Source organism: Salmo salar, chromosome ssa04 (assembly GCF_905237065.1).
Source record: "Salmo salar chromosome ssa04, Ssal_v3.1, whole genome shotgun sequence".
Taxonomy (NCBI): domain Eukaryota; kingdom Metazoa; phylum Chordata; class Actinopteri; order Salmoniformes; family Salmonidae; genus Salmo; species Salmo salar.
Window position 1 is genome coordinate 33,140,619 of NC_059445.1, and position 14,096 is coordinate 33,154,714.

General features: G+C 43.0%; 1 protein-coding gene across 1 annotated transcript in view; it reads left to right on the plus strand.

Annotated features, from left to right (window-relative positions):
• Nucleotides 1-6,626: 6,626 nt before the first annotated feature.
• The window catches only part of LOC106602849 (solute carrier family 13 member 2), a 56,652-nt gene continuing 49,182 nt past the window's right edge, over nt 6,627-14,096 (plus strand). Inside the window, exon 1 of the mRNA XM_014195783.2 lies at nt 6,627-7,031. Coding sequence (XP_014051258.1) covers nt 6,933-7,031 — 99 coding nt within the window. The 5' untranslated portion in view covers nt 6,627-6,932. The remainder of the gene's footprint in view (nt 7,032-14,096) is intronic.

The window sequence follows — 14,096 nt, forward strand, 5'->3', positions numbered from 1 at the left end:
TTGTCATTATGGGTTATTGTGTATAGATTGAGGAGGGAAGATATTTATTTAATCAATTTTAGTATAAGGCTGTAACGTAACACTATCAGAGAAACTTCAGTAGAAAATGTAGCTTGGGCTAAGGCTAGACTGGCAGTCCTTCAGACACTTGAGAAATGGATGTCTATCCCTGTTCAGAAGAAATTTGACATAGTTCTTGAACTGTGTATCTGAGATTGGTGGGAATCCAGCTGCCTTCAGGAAAGTAGTCACATCTCTGAAACAGAACTCCAAAACATATCTCAGCAAGTTATGACAGCCTCTGGTCCCTTAACAGATTAGAAGGAAATTTGTGGTGCTTCTTTCTAATAACTGCTTTGCCTCAGTGGGCCACCTATTTGATAGAATAACGTCTGAAAACTCTGATTCCAGTAGAGGGAGTTCTTTACTCGCCTCGAGTCAGGTTGCAGAAAACGATACATTCCCAGATACACTTGATTGGAGTCCACCTGTGGGAAATTCTATTGATTGGACATGATTTGGATGGGCACACACCTGTCTAAATAAGGTCCCACAGCTGACAGTGCATGTCAGAGCAAAATCCAAACCATGAGGTTGGGACGAGTGTCTGAATGTCCTTGAGTGGCCCAGCCAGAGCTCGGACTTGAACCCGATCGAACATCTCTGGAGAGACCTGAAAATAGCTGTGCAGTGACGCTCCCCATCCAACCTGACAGAGCTTGATAGGTTCTGCAGAGCAGAATGGGAGAAGATACCCAAATACAGGTGTACCAAGCTTGTAATGCTTGAGCTCCTAGCTCGGACAATTCACAACAATACACACAAATCTAAAAGTAAAATAATGGAATTAAGAAATATATAAATTGTAGATCGAGCAATGTCGGAGTGGCATTGACTAAAATCATCCCCAAGAAGACTCAAGTCTGTAATAGCTACCAAAGTTACTTCAACAAAGTACTGAGTAAAGGTTTCTGAATACTTATGTAAATGTGAATACTTATATATTTTTTAATCTAAAATCCTGTTTTTGCTTTGTCATTATGGGGTATTGTGTGTATATTTATGAGGGAAAAAACACAATTTAATCAATTTTAGAATAACGCTGTAACGTAACAAAATGTGGAAAAAGTCAAAGGGTCAGAATACTTTCATGAATGCACTGTAGTTTTAACTAGGCTTTTTACTGTATTTCAAAAGTAATATTGAATTGTGTTTTGGTTGACGACACAACCAATCATTTTAAGGAGATGTATCTACTGCTTGGATAGTTCCATCTGAGCCACTGGCTTAATCCCATTCTTTAACTTTTATTTTTGGTTGAGTTGGAGACGTAAATCCAACATATCATTTGTTAACCTGTCATAGGGGGCAGTATTTTCACGGCCGGATGAAAAAAAACGTACCCGAATTAATCTGGTTACTACTCTTGCCCAGAAACTAGAATATGCATATAATTAGTAGATTTGGATAGAAAAAACTCTAAAGTTTCTAAAACTGTTTGAATGGTGTCTATGAGTATAACAGAACTCATATGGCAGGCAAAAACCTGAGAAGATTCCAAGCAGGAAGTGGCCTGTCTGCGAATTTGTAGTCCTTCTTTTGCATCTCTATCGAAACTACAGTATCTCAGCTGTTACGTGACACTTTCTAAGGCTTCCATTGGCTCTCTAAAGCCTTCAGAAACCGGATTGAGGCGTCTCCTGTCTCTGGGCAGATAATAGCAGCTCAGTTTGTCAGTGGACTGCCTGGTGACAAAGAGATTGGAGATGCACGTTCACAAGATCACGCCATTTTATCTTTTCCTCTTTGAATGAATACACTATTCCGGTTGGAATATTATCGCTATTTTGCGAGAAAAATAGGCTAAAAATTGATTTTAAACAGCGTTTGACATGCTTTTAAGTATGGTAATCGAACATTTAGAATTTTTTTGTCTGGAAATGCGCTGGCGCGTTACCCTTTGGATAGTGACATGAACGTACAAACAAAACCGGGGTATTTGGACATAACTATGGATTATTTGGAACAAAAACAACATTTGTTGTGGAAGTAGCAGTCCTGGGAGTGCATTCTGACGAAGAACAGCAAAGGTAATACAATTTTTCTAATACTAATTCTGAGTTTAGTGAGCCCCGAACTTGGCGGGTTTCAAAATAGCTAACCCTGATTGCTGAGCTATGTACTCAGAATATTGCAAAATGTGCTTTCGCCGAAAAGCTATTTTAAAATCTGACATAGCGATTGCATAAAGGAGTTCTGTATCTATAATTCTTAAAATAATTGTTATGTATTTTGTCAACGTTTATCATGAGTAATTTTGGTGGGAATACGATTTCTGAACATCACATGCTAATGTAAAAAGCTGTTTTTTGATATAAATATGAACTTGATTGAACAAAACATGCATGTATTGTATAACATAATGTCCTAGGAGTGTCGTCTGATGAAGATCATCAAAGGTTAGTGCTGCATTTAGCTGTGTTTTGGGTTTTTGTGACATATATGCTTGCTTTGAAAATGGCTGTGTGATTATTTTTGGCTGGGTACTCTCCTAACATAATCTAATGTTTTGCTTTCGCTGTAAAGCCTTTTTGAAATCAAACAATGTGGTTGGATTAACCAGAGTCTTATCTTTCAAATGGTGTAAAAGTCATATGTTTGAGAAATTGAAGTTATAGCATTTTAGAGTTTTTTTTGTATTTCGCGCCACGCTCTACCATTGGATATTGTCCTCAACAGGTTTTAAGAAATAAGACTAAATCAAATCAAACCAAACTTTAAATGGATGTTAACCTCTCTGGGCTTGGAAGACTGATGGAGCATTCATCAACCCGTACGGCATGACGAGGTACTCATAATGCCCTGAGGTCGTAATGAACGCCGTCTTCCACTTGTCTCCCTCCCGGATACGCACCAGGTAGTAAGCGCTCCTGATATCTAGTTTGGTGAAGAAGCGCGCCCTGTGCATTGACTCAATTGCTGTGGCTATCAGAGGTAGTGGGTAAATGTACCTCATAGTGATCTGGTTTAGGCCTCGATAGTCAATACACGGGTGCAGACCTCCCTCCTTCTTCACAAAAAAGAAACTCGAGGAGGCGGGTGAAGTGGTGGACCGAATGTACCCCTGACGCAGGGATTCGGAGACATATGTTTCCATAGCCGCCATCTCCGCCTGTGACAGGGGATACACGTGACTCCTGGGAAGTGCGGCGTCTACCAGGAAATGTATTGCACAATCCCCCCATCGATGGGGTGGTAATTGAGTCGCCTTCTTTATGGAGAAGGCAAGAACCAAATCGGCATAGTCGGGTGGAATGCGCACGATGGAGACCTGGTCTGGACTTTCCATTGTAGTAGCACCAACGGAAACCCCTAAACCTCCCTGAGCACTCTCGCGACCACCCCGTGAAAGTCCTCCGTTGCCATGAAACATTGGGGTCATGACAAGCTAATGAACTTTGAGGGTACTATGGTGTTGAGCGCTGAGCCGTAGTCAATGAATAGCATTCTTACGTAGGTGTTCCTTTTGTCCAGGTGGGAAAGGGCAGTGTGGAGTGCAATAGAGATTGCACCATCTGTGGATCTGTTTGGGCAGTATTCAAATTGGAGTGGGTCTAGGGTTTCTGTTGATGTGAGCCATTACCAGCCTTTCAAAGAACTTCATGGCCAAGGACGTGAGTGCTACGGGTCTGTAGTCATTTAGACAGATTGCCTTCGTGTTATTGGTCAAAGAGACTATGGTGGTCTGCTTGAAACATGTTGGTATTACAGACTCAACTAGGGGCATGTTGAAAATGTCACTGAAGACACCTGCCAGTTGATCAGCACATGCCCAGAGCACACGTCCTGGTTTATCCGTCTGGCCCCGCAGCCTTGTGAATGTTGACCTGTTGAAAGGTCTTACTCACGTCTGCTACGGAGAGCGTGATCACACAGTCGTCTGGAACAGCTGATGCTCTCATGCATGCCTCAGTGTTGCTTGCCTCGAAGCGAGCATAGAAGTGATTTAGCTCGTCTGGTAGGCTTGTGTCACTGGGCAGCTCGCGGCTGTGCTTCCCTTTCTAGTCTGTAATAGTTTGCAAGCCCTGCCACATAAGACGAGCGTCGGAGCTGGTGTAGTACGATTCAATCTTAGCCCTGTTTAATGGTTCGTCGGAGGGCATAGCAGGATTTCTTGTCAGCTTCCGAGGTTAGAGCCCCGCAACTTGAAAGCAGCAGCTCTACCCTTTAGCTCAGTGCGAATGTTGCCTGAAATCCATGGCTTCCGGTTGGGGTATGTACGTACAGTCACTGTGGGGACGACGTCCTCGATGAACTTATTGATAAAGCCAGTGACTGATGTGGTGTACTCCTCAATGCCATCGAAAGAATCCCGGAACATGTTCCAGTCTGTGATAGCAAAACAGTCCTGTAGTTTTGCATCTGCTTCACCTGACCACTTTTTTTATAGACCGAGTCACTGGTGCTTCCAACTTTAATTTTTGCTTGTAAGCAGGAAGATAGAATTTTGGTCGGATTTACCAGATGGAGGGCGAGGGAGAGCTTTTTACGCATGTCTGTGTGTGGAGTACAGGTGATCTAGATTTTTTCCCCCTCAGGTTGCACATTTAACATGTTGATAAAAATTAGCTAGAACTGATTTAAGTTTCCCTGCATTAAAGTCTCCGGCCACTAGGAGCGCCACACCTGGGTGTGCGGTTTCCTGTTTGCTTATTTGCCTATACAGCTGACTGAGTGCGGTCTTAGTGCCAGCATCCGTCTGTGGTGGTAAATAAACAGCCATGAAAAGTATAGCTGAAAATTCTCTTGGCAAATAGTGTGGTCTGTATTTTATCACAAGATACTATAGACTTCCTTAGATTTCGTGCACCAGCTGTTGTTTACAAATATGCACAGACCGCCCCCCATCAAAGGGGCTAGAATTCTTCCTCATTATGTTTTCACCATTGGTCAAGCGTTCTGTAATTGTGGGAGTGTAAGCATTTATTTTATCTTTTTTACAGCTTTGGCGCTGTAGTTTACGACTTAATTGAAGTTGTTGCAAGAAGAAAGGGATGCAGTGTTCTTACAGTATGTAAGGATTTATGATATTAAAGCAGGAACATTTGTATTGGTTTCTTTATAAGTGGATTAGCACGTACTGTTCTTACAGTACATATGAATTCACAGTGTCTGTGTGCTCTCAGACAAATAGATGTACACTGTTTGCACTGCATAGTCCAAAGTCAAATCGTAAGGTTGTTTCTTTGGTCAAATTCAAATGGTCACGTTTTAATTCTTTCCAAACCATAATTGTCAAATAAATGTCATAATATCTAATATGTCTGCCAATTTGTCTGCCTTTGTATTGATCAGGCCATTACAAAACAGTTATAACATATTAAAACAACTGATTATGTGAAAGCCACCAGTTTGGGGGACAGTCCACAGAATACTGATAAAATGGTTGGAATGCCACTTTGTTGACATCATTGGATCATATTCACACATACTGTATCCTTTGTGTGTCAACAATACACTGATGCTGCTTTCCGACTGTAACATGGGTGTTACAATAGTGTGCTGTATATGTCAAAAGCAGAGTTCTAAGATGCCACAGAAAACACAACTACAGAGACAGGCAATGTATAATTGGATCATGGTGTGTAATTAGATCATGACGGTAGGCCGTCATTGTAAATAATAATTTGTTCTTAACTGACTTGCCTAATTAAATAAAGGTTAAATAATTATATATATTTTTAATTATCAAAGGTTTTTCATTATAACTGTGACAATAGCTTAAAAATCATTAATTTGTTTGTTCTCTCTTTTTTTAAAGTACTATAGTCTAACACGCGTTCGAGTAGAATAGGGAAAAAGGTTTTCACCAAGGGCTTTAAATAAGGGTCAGCAATTGAGAGCTTGAGAGGATCTGCAGAGGAGAATAGAGCTTGTAGCGTCACACCCAAGAAGACTCGAGGCTGTAATCGCTGCCAAAGGTGCTTCAACAAAGTACTAAGTAAAAGGTCTGAATATTTCTGTAAATGTGATATTTATTTTTTTACTTTTATAAATCAGCAAAAATGTCTAAAAACCTGTTTTTGCTTTGACATTATGGGTTATTGTGTGTAGATTGATGAAGAAATAAATTATTTAATCAATTTTAGAATAAGTCTGTAAGCTAACAAATTGTGAAAAAAGTAAAGGGGTCTGAATACTTTCCAAAGGCACTGTGTGTGTGTGTGTGTGTGTGTGTGTGTGTGTGTGTGTGTGTGTGTATGTGTGTGTGTGTGTCACCTGTTCTGGGTTCACCAGCAGGGCACATGCCAGAGTAAACCCACTTGCTTATCACCACGGCAATAGATGAAAAGGGGTTTCAAGTAACTTCCAATAATAGTGTGTGTGATAAATCATTGGAATTGGACATTTAGATAAAGTTGAAAGAACTTTATTGTCTGGTAAATCAATCCTCTATAGTTTGGTGATCACTCTCTCTTTCTCCCTCCCTCACTTCTCCTATCCTTTACCCTTCCCTCCCTCATTCTCATTTTCCTATATCTCTCTCTCACTCTCTATGATCACCCTCCCCTTGTGGTTGAGTTAATGTTTAATACTTTCTCTGTGATATAAACAGTAAATGACAGTCTTATTAGGCACATGTCCTGCTACGCTGTCAGCCTGGAGCACACCTTTCCCACTACCTTACCAGTAGCTAACCTGAGGCTTACCTGTATTTGACCTGTGGCTCAGCCAGGAGTGCAGATGTACCTTTCTGTTCACTGCTTTCTGGGTTACTTTTTGGTTCCCTGAAGTTTGAGCTATCTGGTGCCCAGCTGTATACCTGACCAAACTGTTTTTCGTGTTACCTGTGGGTTAGTAGTAAGTTAACGCTAGGTTACCTGTGGTCCAGGTGTGTTTCTGTCTCTGGGTTACCTGTCTGTTGGAGAGCCATGGTTGGGTGTAGCTGGCTGTGGAGCCATAGGAACTACCTCATTATCTTCCTCACCCCTCTTCTCCTCCTGCCTCTGCCTCTGCTCATCCCCACACCAGTAAGTGTGTGTGTGTGTGTGTGTGTGTGTGTGTGTGTGTGTGTGTGTGTGTGTGTGTGTGTGTGTGTGTGTGTGTGTGTGTGTGTGTGTGTGTGTTGGTAGCATGTACATCCTTATTGAATAGTATTTTAAAATCAAATGTTATTTGTCACATGCTTCGTAATCAACAGGTATGGACTAACAGTGAAATGCTTACTTACGGGCCCTTCCCAACAATGCAGATAAAAAAAGAAAAACAATAGAAAGTACACAATGAGTAATGATAATTTGGCTATATACACGGGCTACCACTACTGAGTTGATGTGCAGGGGTACGAGGTAATTGAGGTAGATATGTACATATAGATAGGGGAAAAGTGACTAGGCAACAGGATCGTCAATAAGCGGTAGCAGTAGGGTATGTAATGAGTCAAAAGAGTGCAGAACGGGGTCAATAAAGATAGTCCAGGAAGCTATTTGGTTAACATTAATCTTATGGCTTGTGGGTAGAAGCTGTTCAGGGTCCTGTTGGTTCCAGACTTGGTGCATCGGTACCGCTTGCCATGGGGTAGCAGAGAGAGTAGTATGACTTGGTGGCTCGAGTCTTTGACAATTTTTAGGCATTCCTCTGACACCGCCTGGTATAGAGTTCCTGGATGGCAGGGGCCCTACCCTCTGTAGTGGCTTGTGGTCAGAAGCCAAACAGTTGCTGTACCAAGCGGTGATACAGCCAGTTAAGATGCTCTCAATGGTGCATTTGTGTGTGGACCATGTTAAATCCTTAGTGATGTGAACACAGAGGAGCTTGCCTGGTTAGAGGGATATTGATTGGTATCCATAATGATGAGGAAGAGGTTCTAAATCAGAATGAGCCAGCAGTTCTGAGGAGGGAACATGTTGATGTCATCAAAACACTGAGGAGCGAGGCTCCAAAATACAAAGGTTCATTATTAGATAACAGCAGATACTAGTAGATATATATTAAATATAAAAATATATATCTAGGATCTACCAAATATTCCTCACCATGCTAGTTTGCCTGGACGAGAATCAAACATAAAAAATAATACTGTGATCGCAGGGTCATGCTCAGTATGCACAAGATTGAAAAACGTGTTGAAAGATTTTGAAACAGAACAATTAAATCAAATTAGTGTTATTATTGGTCAGGTTCAGGACGTTTAGTAACATATCTCATCTGTTTCAAACTGTTTTCTCTTACTTCATGCCTACTGAACACAAAGCATGTCCTATTGGGTTACATGTGGATAGATAGGGGGATAATAAGGCAATAGGATGGGATAAGCTTTATTGTTCATGGAAGTTGTCAGTACTGCTGTATAAAAAATTATAAACCGTGTTGTTTGGTCCTGGACGCTCATTGGCTGAAAGCCATAGTTATATTAGACAATATACCATGGGTATGATGCAACATTACTTGTTTATTGTTCTAATTATTTTGGTAGCCAGTTTATAATAACAGTAAGGCACCTCGGGGGGTTGTGGTATATGGTCAATATACAGCGGATAATCCATGCATAAAAACAGCCCTTAGCCACGGTATATTGCCATATATCACACCACCTCAGGCCTTATTGCTTAAATACACACTATTCCTGTCATGCCCTGACCTTAGCGATCCCTTTTATTCTCTATTTGGTTAGGTCAGGGTGTGACTAGGGTGGGCAATCTAATGTTTTCTATTTCTTTGTTGGCCGGGTATGGTTCCCAATCAGAGGCAGCTGTCTATCGTTGTCTTTGATTGGGGATCATACTTAGGCAGCCTTTTTCCCACCTTAGTTTGTGGGATCTTGTTTTTGGTACTGTGCTGTATGCCCTACTGAACGTTACGTTTTCGTTTGTATTTGTTTTGTTTCGGTGTTCATTTAATAAATTAAAATGTACGCCTACCACGCTGCACCTTGGTCCAATCTTTACGACGAGCGTAACAGAAGATCCCACCACAAACGGACCAAGCAGCGTGGCCAGGAGGAGCAGACATCCTGGACATGGGAGGATATCTTGGACGGAAAGGGATCCTGGACGTGGGAGGAGATCCGGGCAGGAATGGATCACCTTCCATGGGAGCAGACGGAGGCAGCGAAGGAGGATCAATGGCGACTCCGAAGTTCACTACCACGACAGAAGCCAAAGAGGCAGCACAGGGTGGTTGGCGGAGCCAGGTTTCAGACCAGAGCCAACTCCCCGTGTGTGACCGTTCAGGCATCATGTTATGCGGTGATACGCACCGTGTCTCCAGTGCGCATTCACAGCCCGGTGCACTCGGTGCCAGCTCCTCGCACTTGCCGTGCGAAAGTGAGCATCCAGCCAGGATGGGTTGTGCTGGCTCAGAGCTCCTGGTCTCCAGTGCGCCTCCTCGGTCCAGGATATCCTGCGCCGGCCCTACGCACTGTGTCGCCAGTGCGCCTTCACAGCCCAGTGCGTCCTGTGCCAGCGCCCGCACTTGCCGGGCTAAAGTGAGCATCCAGCCAGGACGGCTTGTGCCAGCTCTATGCTCCAGACCTCCAGTGCGCCTTCACGGCCTAGTATATCCTGTGCCGGCTCCACGCCCGAAGCTTCCAGTGATGATCCATGGCCCGAAGCCTCCAGTGATGATCCATGGGCCAAAGCCTCCAGGGACGATCCATGGGCCAAAGCCTCCAGGGACGATCCATGGGCCAAAGCCTCCAGGGACGATCCATAGCCCGAAGCCTCCAGGGACGATCCATGGCCCGAAGCCTCCAGGGACGATCCATGGCCCGAAGCCTCCAGGGACGATCCATGGCCCGAAGCCTCCAGGGGACGATCCATGGCCCGAAGCCTCCAGGGACGATCCATGGCCCGAAGCCTCCAGGGACGATCCATGGCCCGAAGCCTCCAGGGACGATCCATGGCCCGAAGCCTCCAGGGACGATCCATGGCCCGAAGCCTCCAGGGACGATCCATGGCCCGAAGCCTCCAGGGACGATCCATGGCCCGAAGCCTCCAGCGACGGCTGGCGGTCCGGAGCCTCCAGCGACAATCGGCGGTCCAAAGCCTCCAGCAACAATCGCCGGTCCGGAGCCTCCAGCGACGGTCGGCGGTCCAGAGCCTCCAGTGACAGTCGGCGACCTACGGTCAGGAGCCCCCGGCGATGATCCCCGCACCAGATTCGCCATCAAAGATGGTGGATCCACGAGCAGAGCGGGGTCTATGTCCCGCACCGGAGCCGCCACCGAGGCTAGATGCCCACCCGGACCCTCCCCTATAGAGTCAGGTTTTGCGGCCGGAGTCCGCACCTTTGGGGGGGTACTGTCACAACCTGACCTTAGCGATCCCTTTTATTCTCTATTTGGTTAGGTCAGAGTGTGACTAGGGTGGGCAATCTATGTTTTCTATTTCTTTGTTGGCCGGGTATGGTTCCCAATCAGAGGCAGCTGTCTATCGTTGTCTCTGATTGGGGATCATACTTAGGCAGCCTTTTTCCCACCTTAGTTTGTGGGATCTTGTTTTTGGTACTGTGCTGTATGACCTACTGAATGTTAAGTTTTCGTTTGTATTTGTTTTGTTTCGGTGTTCATTTAACCTCTCTGAGCTAGGTGGCACCAAATCGTCCCACCTACGTAACAGCCAGTTGAATCCTGTGGCGCGATTTTCAAATACCTTAGAAATGCTACTACTTCAATTTCTCAAACATATGACTATTTTACAGCTATTTAAAGACAAGACTCTCGTTAATCTAACCACACTGTCCGATTTCAAAAAGGCTTTACAACGAAAGCAAAACATTAGATTATGTCAGCAGAGTACCCAGCCAGAAATAATCAGACACCCATTTTTCAAGCTAGCATATAATGTCACATAAACCCAAACCACAGCTAAATGCAGCACTAACCTTTGATGATCTTCATCAGATGACAACCCTAGGACATTATGTTATACAATACATGCATGTTTTGTTCAATCAAGTTCATATTTATATCAAAAAACAGCTTTTTACATTAGCATGTGACGTTCAGAACTAGCATACTTCCGGGGAATTTACTAACAATTTACTAAATTACTCACGATAAACGTTCACAAAAAGCATAACAATTATTTTAAGAATTATAGATACAGAACTCCTCTATGCACTCGATATGTCCGATTTTAAAATAGCTTTTTGATGAAAGCACATTTTGCAATATTCTAAGTACATAGCCCAGCCATCACGGGCTAGCTATTTAGACACCCAGCAAGTTTAGCCTTCACCAAAATCAGATTTACTATAACAAAAATGTTATTACCTTTGCTGTTCTTCATCAGAATGCACTCCCAGGACTTCTACTTCAATAACAAATGTTGGTTTGGTCCCAAATAATCCATCGTTATATCGAAACAGCGGCGTTTTGTTCGTGCGTTCTAGACACTATCCGAAATGGTAAATCAGGGTTACGAGCATGGCGCATTTCGTGACAAAAAAATTCTAAATATTCCATTACCATACTTCGAAGCATGTCAACCGCTGTTTAAAATTAATTTTTATGCAATTTATCTCGTAAAAAAGCGATAATATTCCGACCGGGAATCTGCGTTTCGGTAAATAGAGGAAAAAAAAGAAAGACGGGGGCGACCAGTGCACGCGCCTAAGCCCACTGTCCCCTGATCGGCCATTTGACAAAGGCGATAATGTGTTTCAGCCTGGGGCTGGAATGACGACATTCAGCTTTTTCCCGGGCTCTGAGAGCCTATGGGAGCCGTGGGAAGTGTCACGTTACCGCAGAGATCCTTTGCTTTGGAAAGAGATGTCAAAGAAAGCCAATAAATGGTCATACAGGCCACTTCCTGTAAAGGAATCTCTCAGGTTTTTGCCTGCCATATGAGTTCTGTTATACTCACAGACACCATTCAAACAGTTTTAGAAACTTTAGGGTGTTTTCTATCCATATCTAATAAGTATATGCATATTCTAGTTACTGGGTAGGAGTAGTAACCAGATTAAATCGGGTACGTTTTTTATCCGGCGGTGTAAATACTGGCCCCTAGCCATAACAGGTTAAAGACTATCAGAAAGAATGTTGGTACTTATTTATTTTGATCCAAAGCCATGAATGAATGAGTGACTCAGCTTTATGTACATTAGGTGCTGGGCTTTATGACTGTGCCATCAACTTGATAATATATAGCGATATTTTGGAGGTTATTTTGTTTTCAAAAAAACAAAAGTGATCCATTGTAATCTGAATAAAGGCCAAAATATTTGTTTCTTTTTTTAGAGGGAGAGAAACACTGAGCCAATTGTGCGCCGCCCTATGGGACTCCCAATTATGGTCGGATGTGATACATAATAATACTTTTTGTTATATTATTTGTTTTGTCTTTTCTGGTGGATTAAACTGAAATTGCAACCAATCAAGGCCGGTTGTGATACAGCCAACCTAACATTTGACGATTCATTTGACGATAGAATTGTCCCCCCACCCAACTTCTAGGCAAGTCTATTGTCCAGCTACCTGCTAATAGCTATAATGGCGCTGTACAACGTGACCATGTGTGTTTGAAAGAGTATTTTCCAGTAAGCAACAATTTGTTTACCTTCATTAGACAACTTTGTTCCTATATTTCTGTAATTCAGTGATATTTATTCCCATAGTAATTTGTTATGGATCCTTAACTAAATAGACATCGGCATTTTGAAAGAGTATTTTTATCATTATTTTATTAACCAAAGCATAAAGATGGCAGTATTAGCTACATTGTTTTTAGTATGAACGTTCAGACTGGCACTAAGAACAGAGTGAACGTTTCCCTAGTCAGCGCCATTATTAGTGCAATACCCCTTAAAGTGTTGCTCTGTGCTATCCAGTGTGGAGGGGCCCCCTTTCCTCCTCCTCCCTTCCCCATGGGCTAGGTCAGTCTTCTGTGCGTGGCTCTGCGGCCCATCCCGTGCCCCTGCCCTTGTGCCTTGAACCTCGCGCACTTTCAGTGGATACAGCTGGAGAACTGCAAGGCAATCCCATTGTGTGCCACTCGGGAGCCATGACCAATATGACCAATATCAAATCAAATTATTTCACATGGTTAGCAGATTTTAACGCAAGTGTAGCGAAATGCTTGTGCTTCTCGTTCTGACCATGCAATAATATCTAACAAGTAATTTAACCATTTCTCAACAACTACCTTTTACACACAAGTGTAAAGGAATTAATAAGAATATGTACATATCAATATATGGATGAGCAATGGCCGAACGGCATAGGCAAAATGCAGTAGATGGTATAGAGTATAGTATATACATATGAGATGAGTAATGTAGGGTATTTAAACATTATATAAAGTGGCATTGTTTGAAGTGACTAGTGATACATCCAATTTTTAATTATTAAAGTGGCTAGAGATTAGAGTTGGCAACAGCCACTCAATGTTAGTGATGGATGTTTAACCGTCTGATGGCCTTGAGATAGAAGCTGTTTTTCAGTCTCTCGGTCCCAGCTTTGATGCACCTGTACTGACCTCACCTTCTGGATGATAGCGGGGTGAACAGGCAGTGGCTCGGGTGGTTGTTGTCCTTGATGATCTTTTTGGCCTTCCTGTGACATTGGGTGGTGTAGGTATCCTGGAGGGCAGGTAGTTTTGCCCTCGGTGAGGCATTGTGCAGACCTCACTACCCCCTGGAGAGCCTTATGGTTGTGGGTGGAGCAGTTGCCGTACCAGGTGGTGATACAGCCCGACAGGATGCTCTCGATTGTGCATCTGTAAAAGTTTGTGAGTGTTGGTGACAAGACAAATTTCTTCAGCCTCCTGAGGTTGAAGAGGCGCTGTTGCGCCTTCTTCACCACGCTGTCTGTGTGGGTGGACCATTTCAGTTTGTGTACACCGAGGAACTTAAAACTTTCCACCTTCTCCACTACTGTCCCGTCAATGTGGATATATATTGTCCTGCTAATAAAAGGGTACATAATATATCTGTGAGAATATCCAAGGGGCTTTTATATAATTCTAAATTAATAATAATAAAAAATAACAATATTTTGGAGATGATTTTGTTTTCAAATAAGGTAAATTGAGTGAGGAAAAAGGCTATTCTTGAATATGGGGTGAGACATTGTTACTAATTCGTAAATAAAG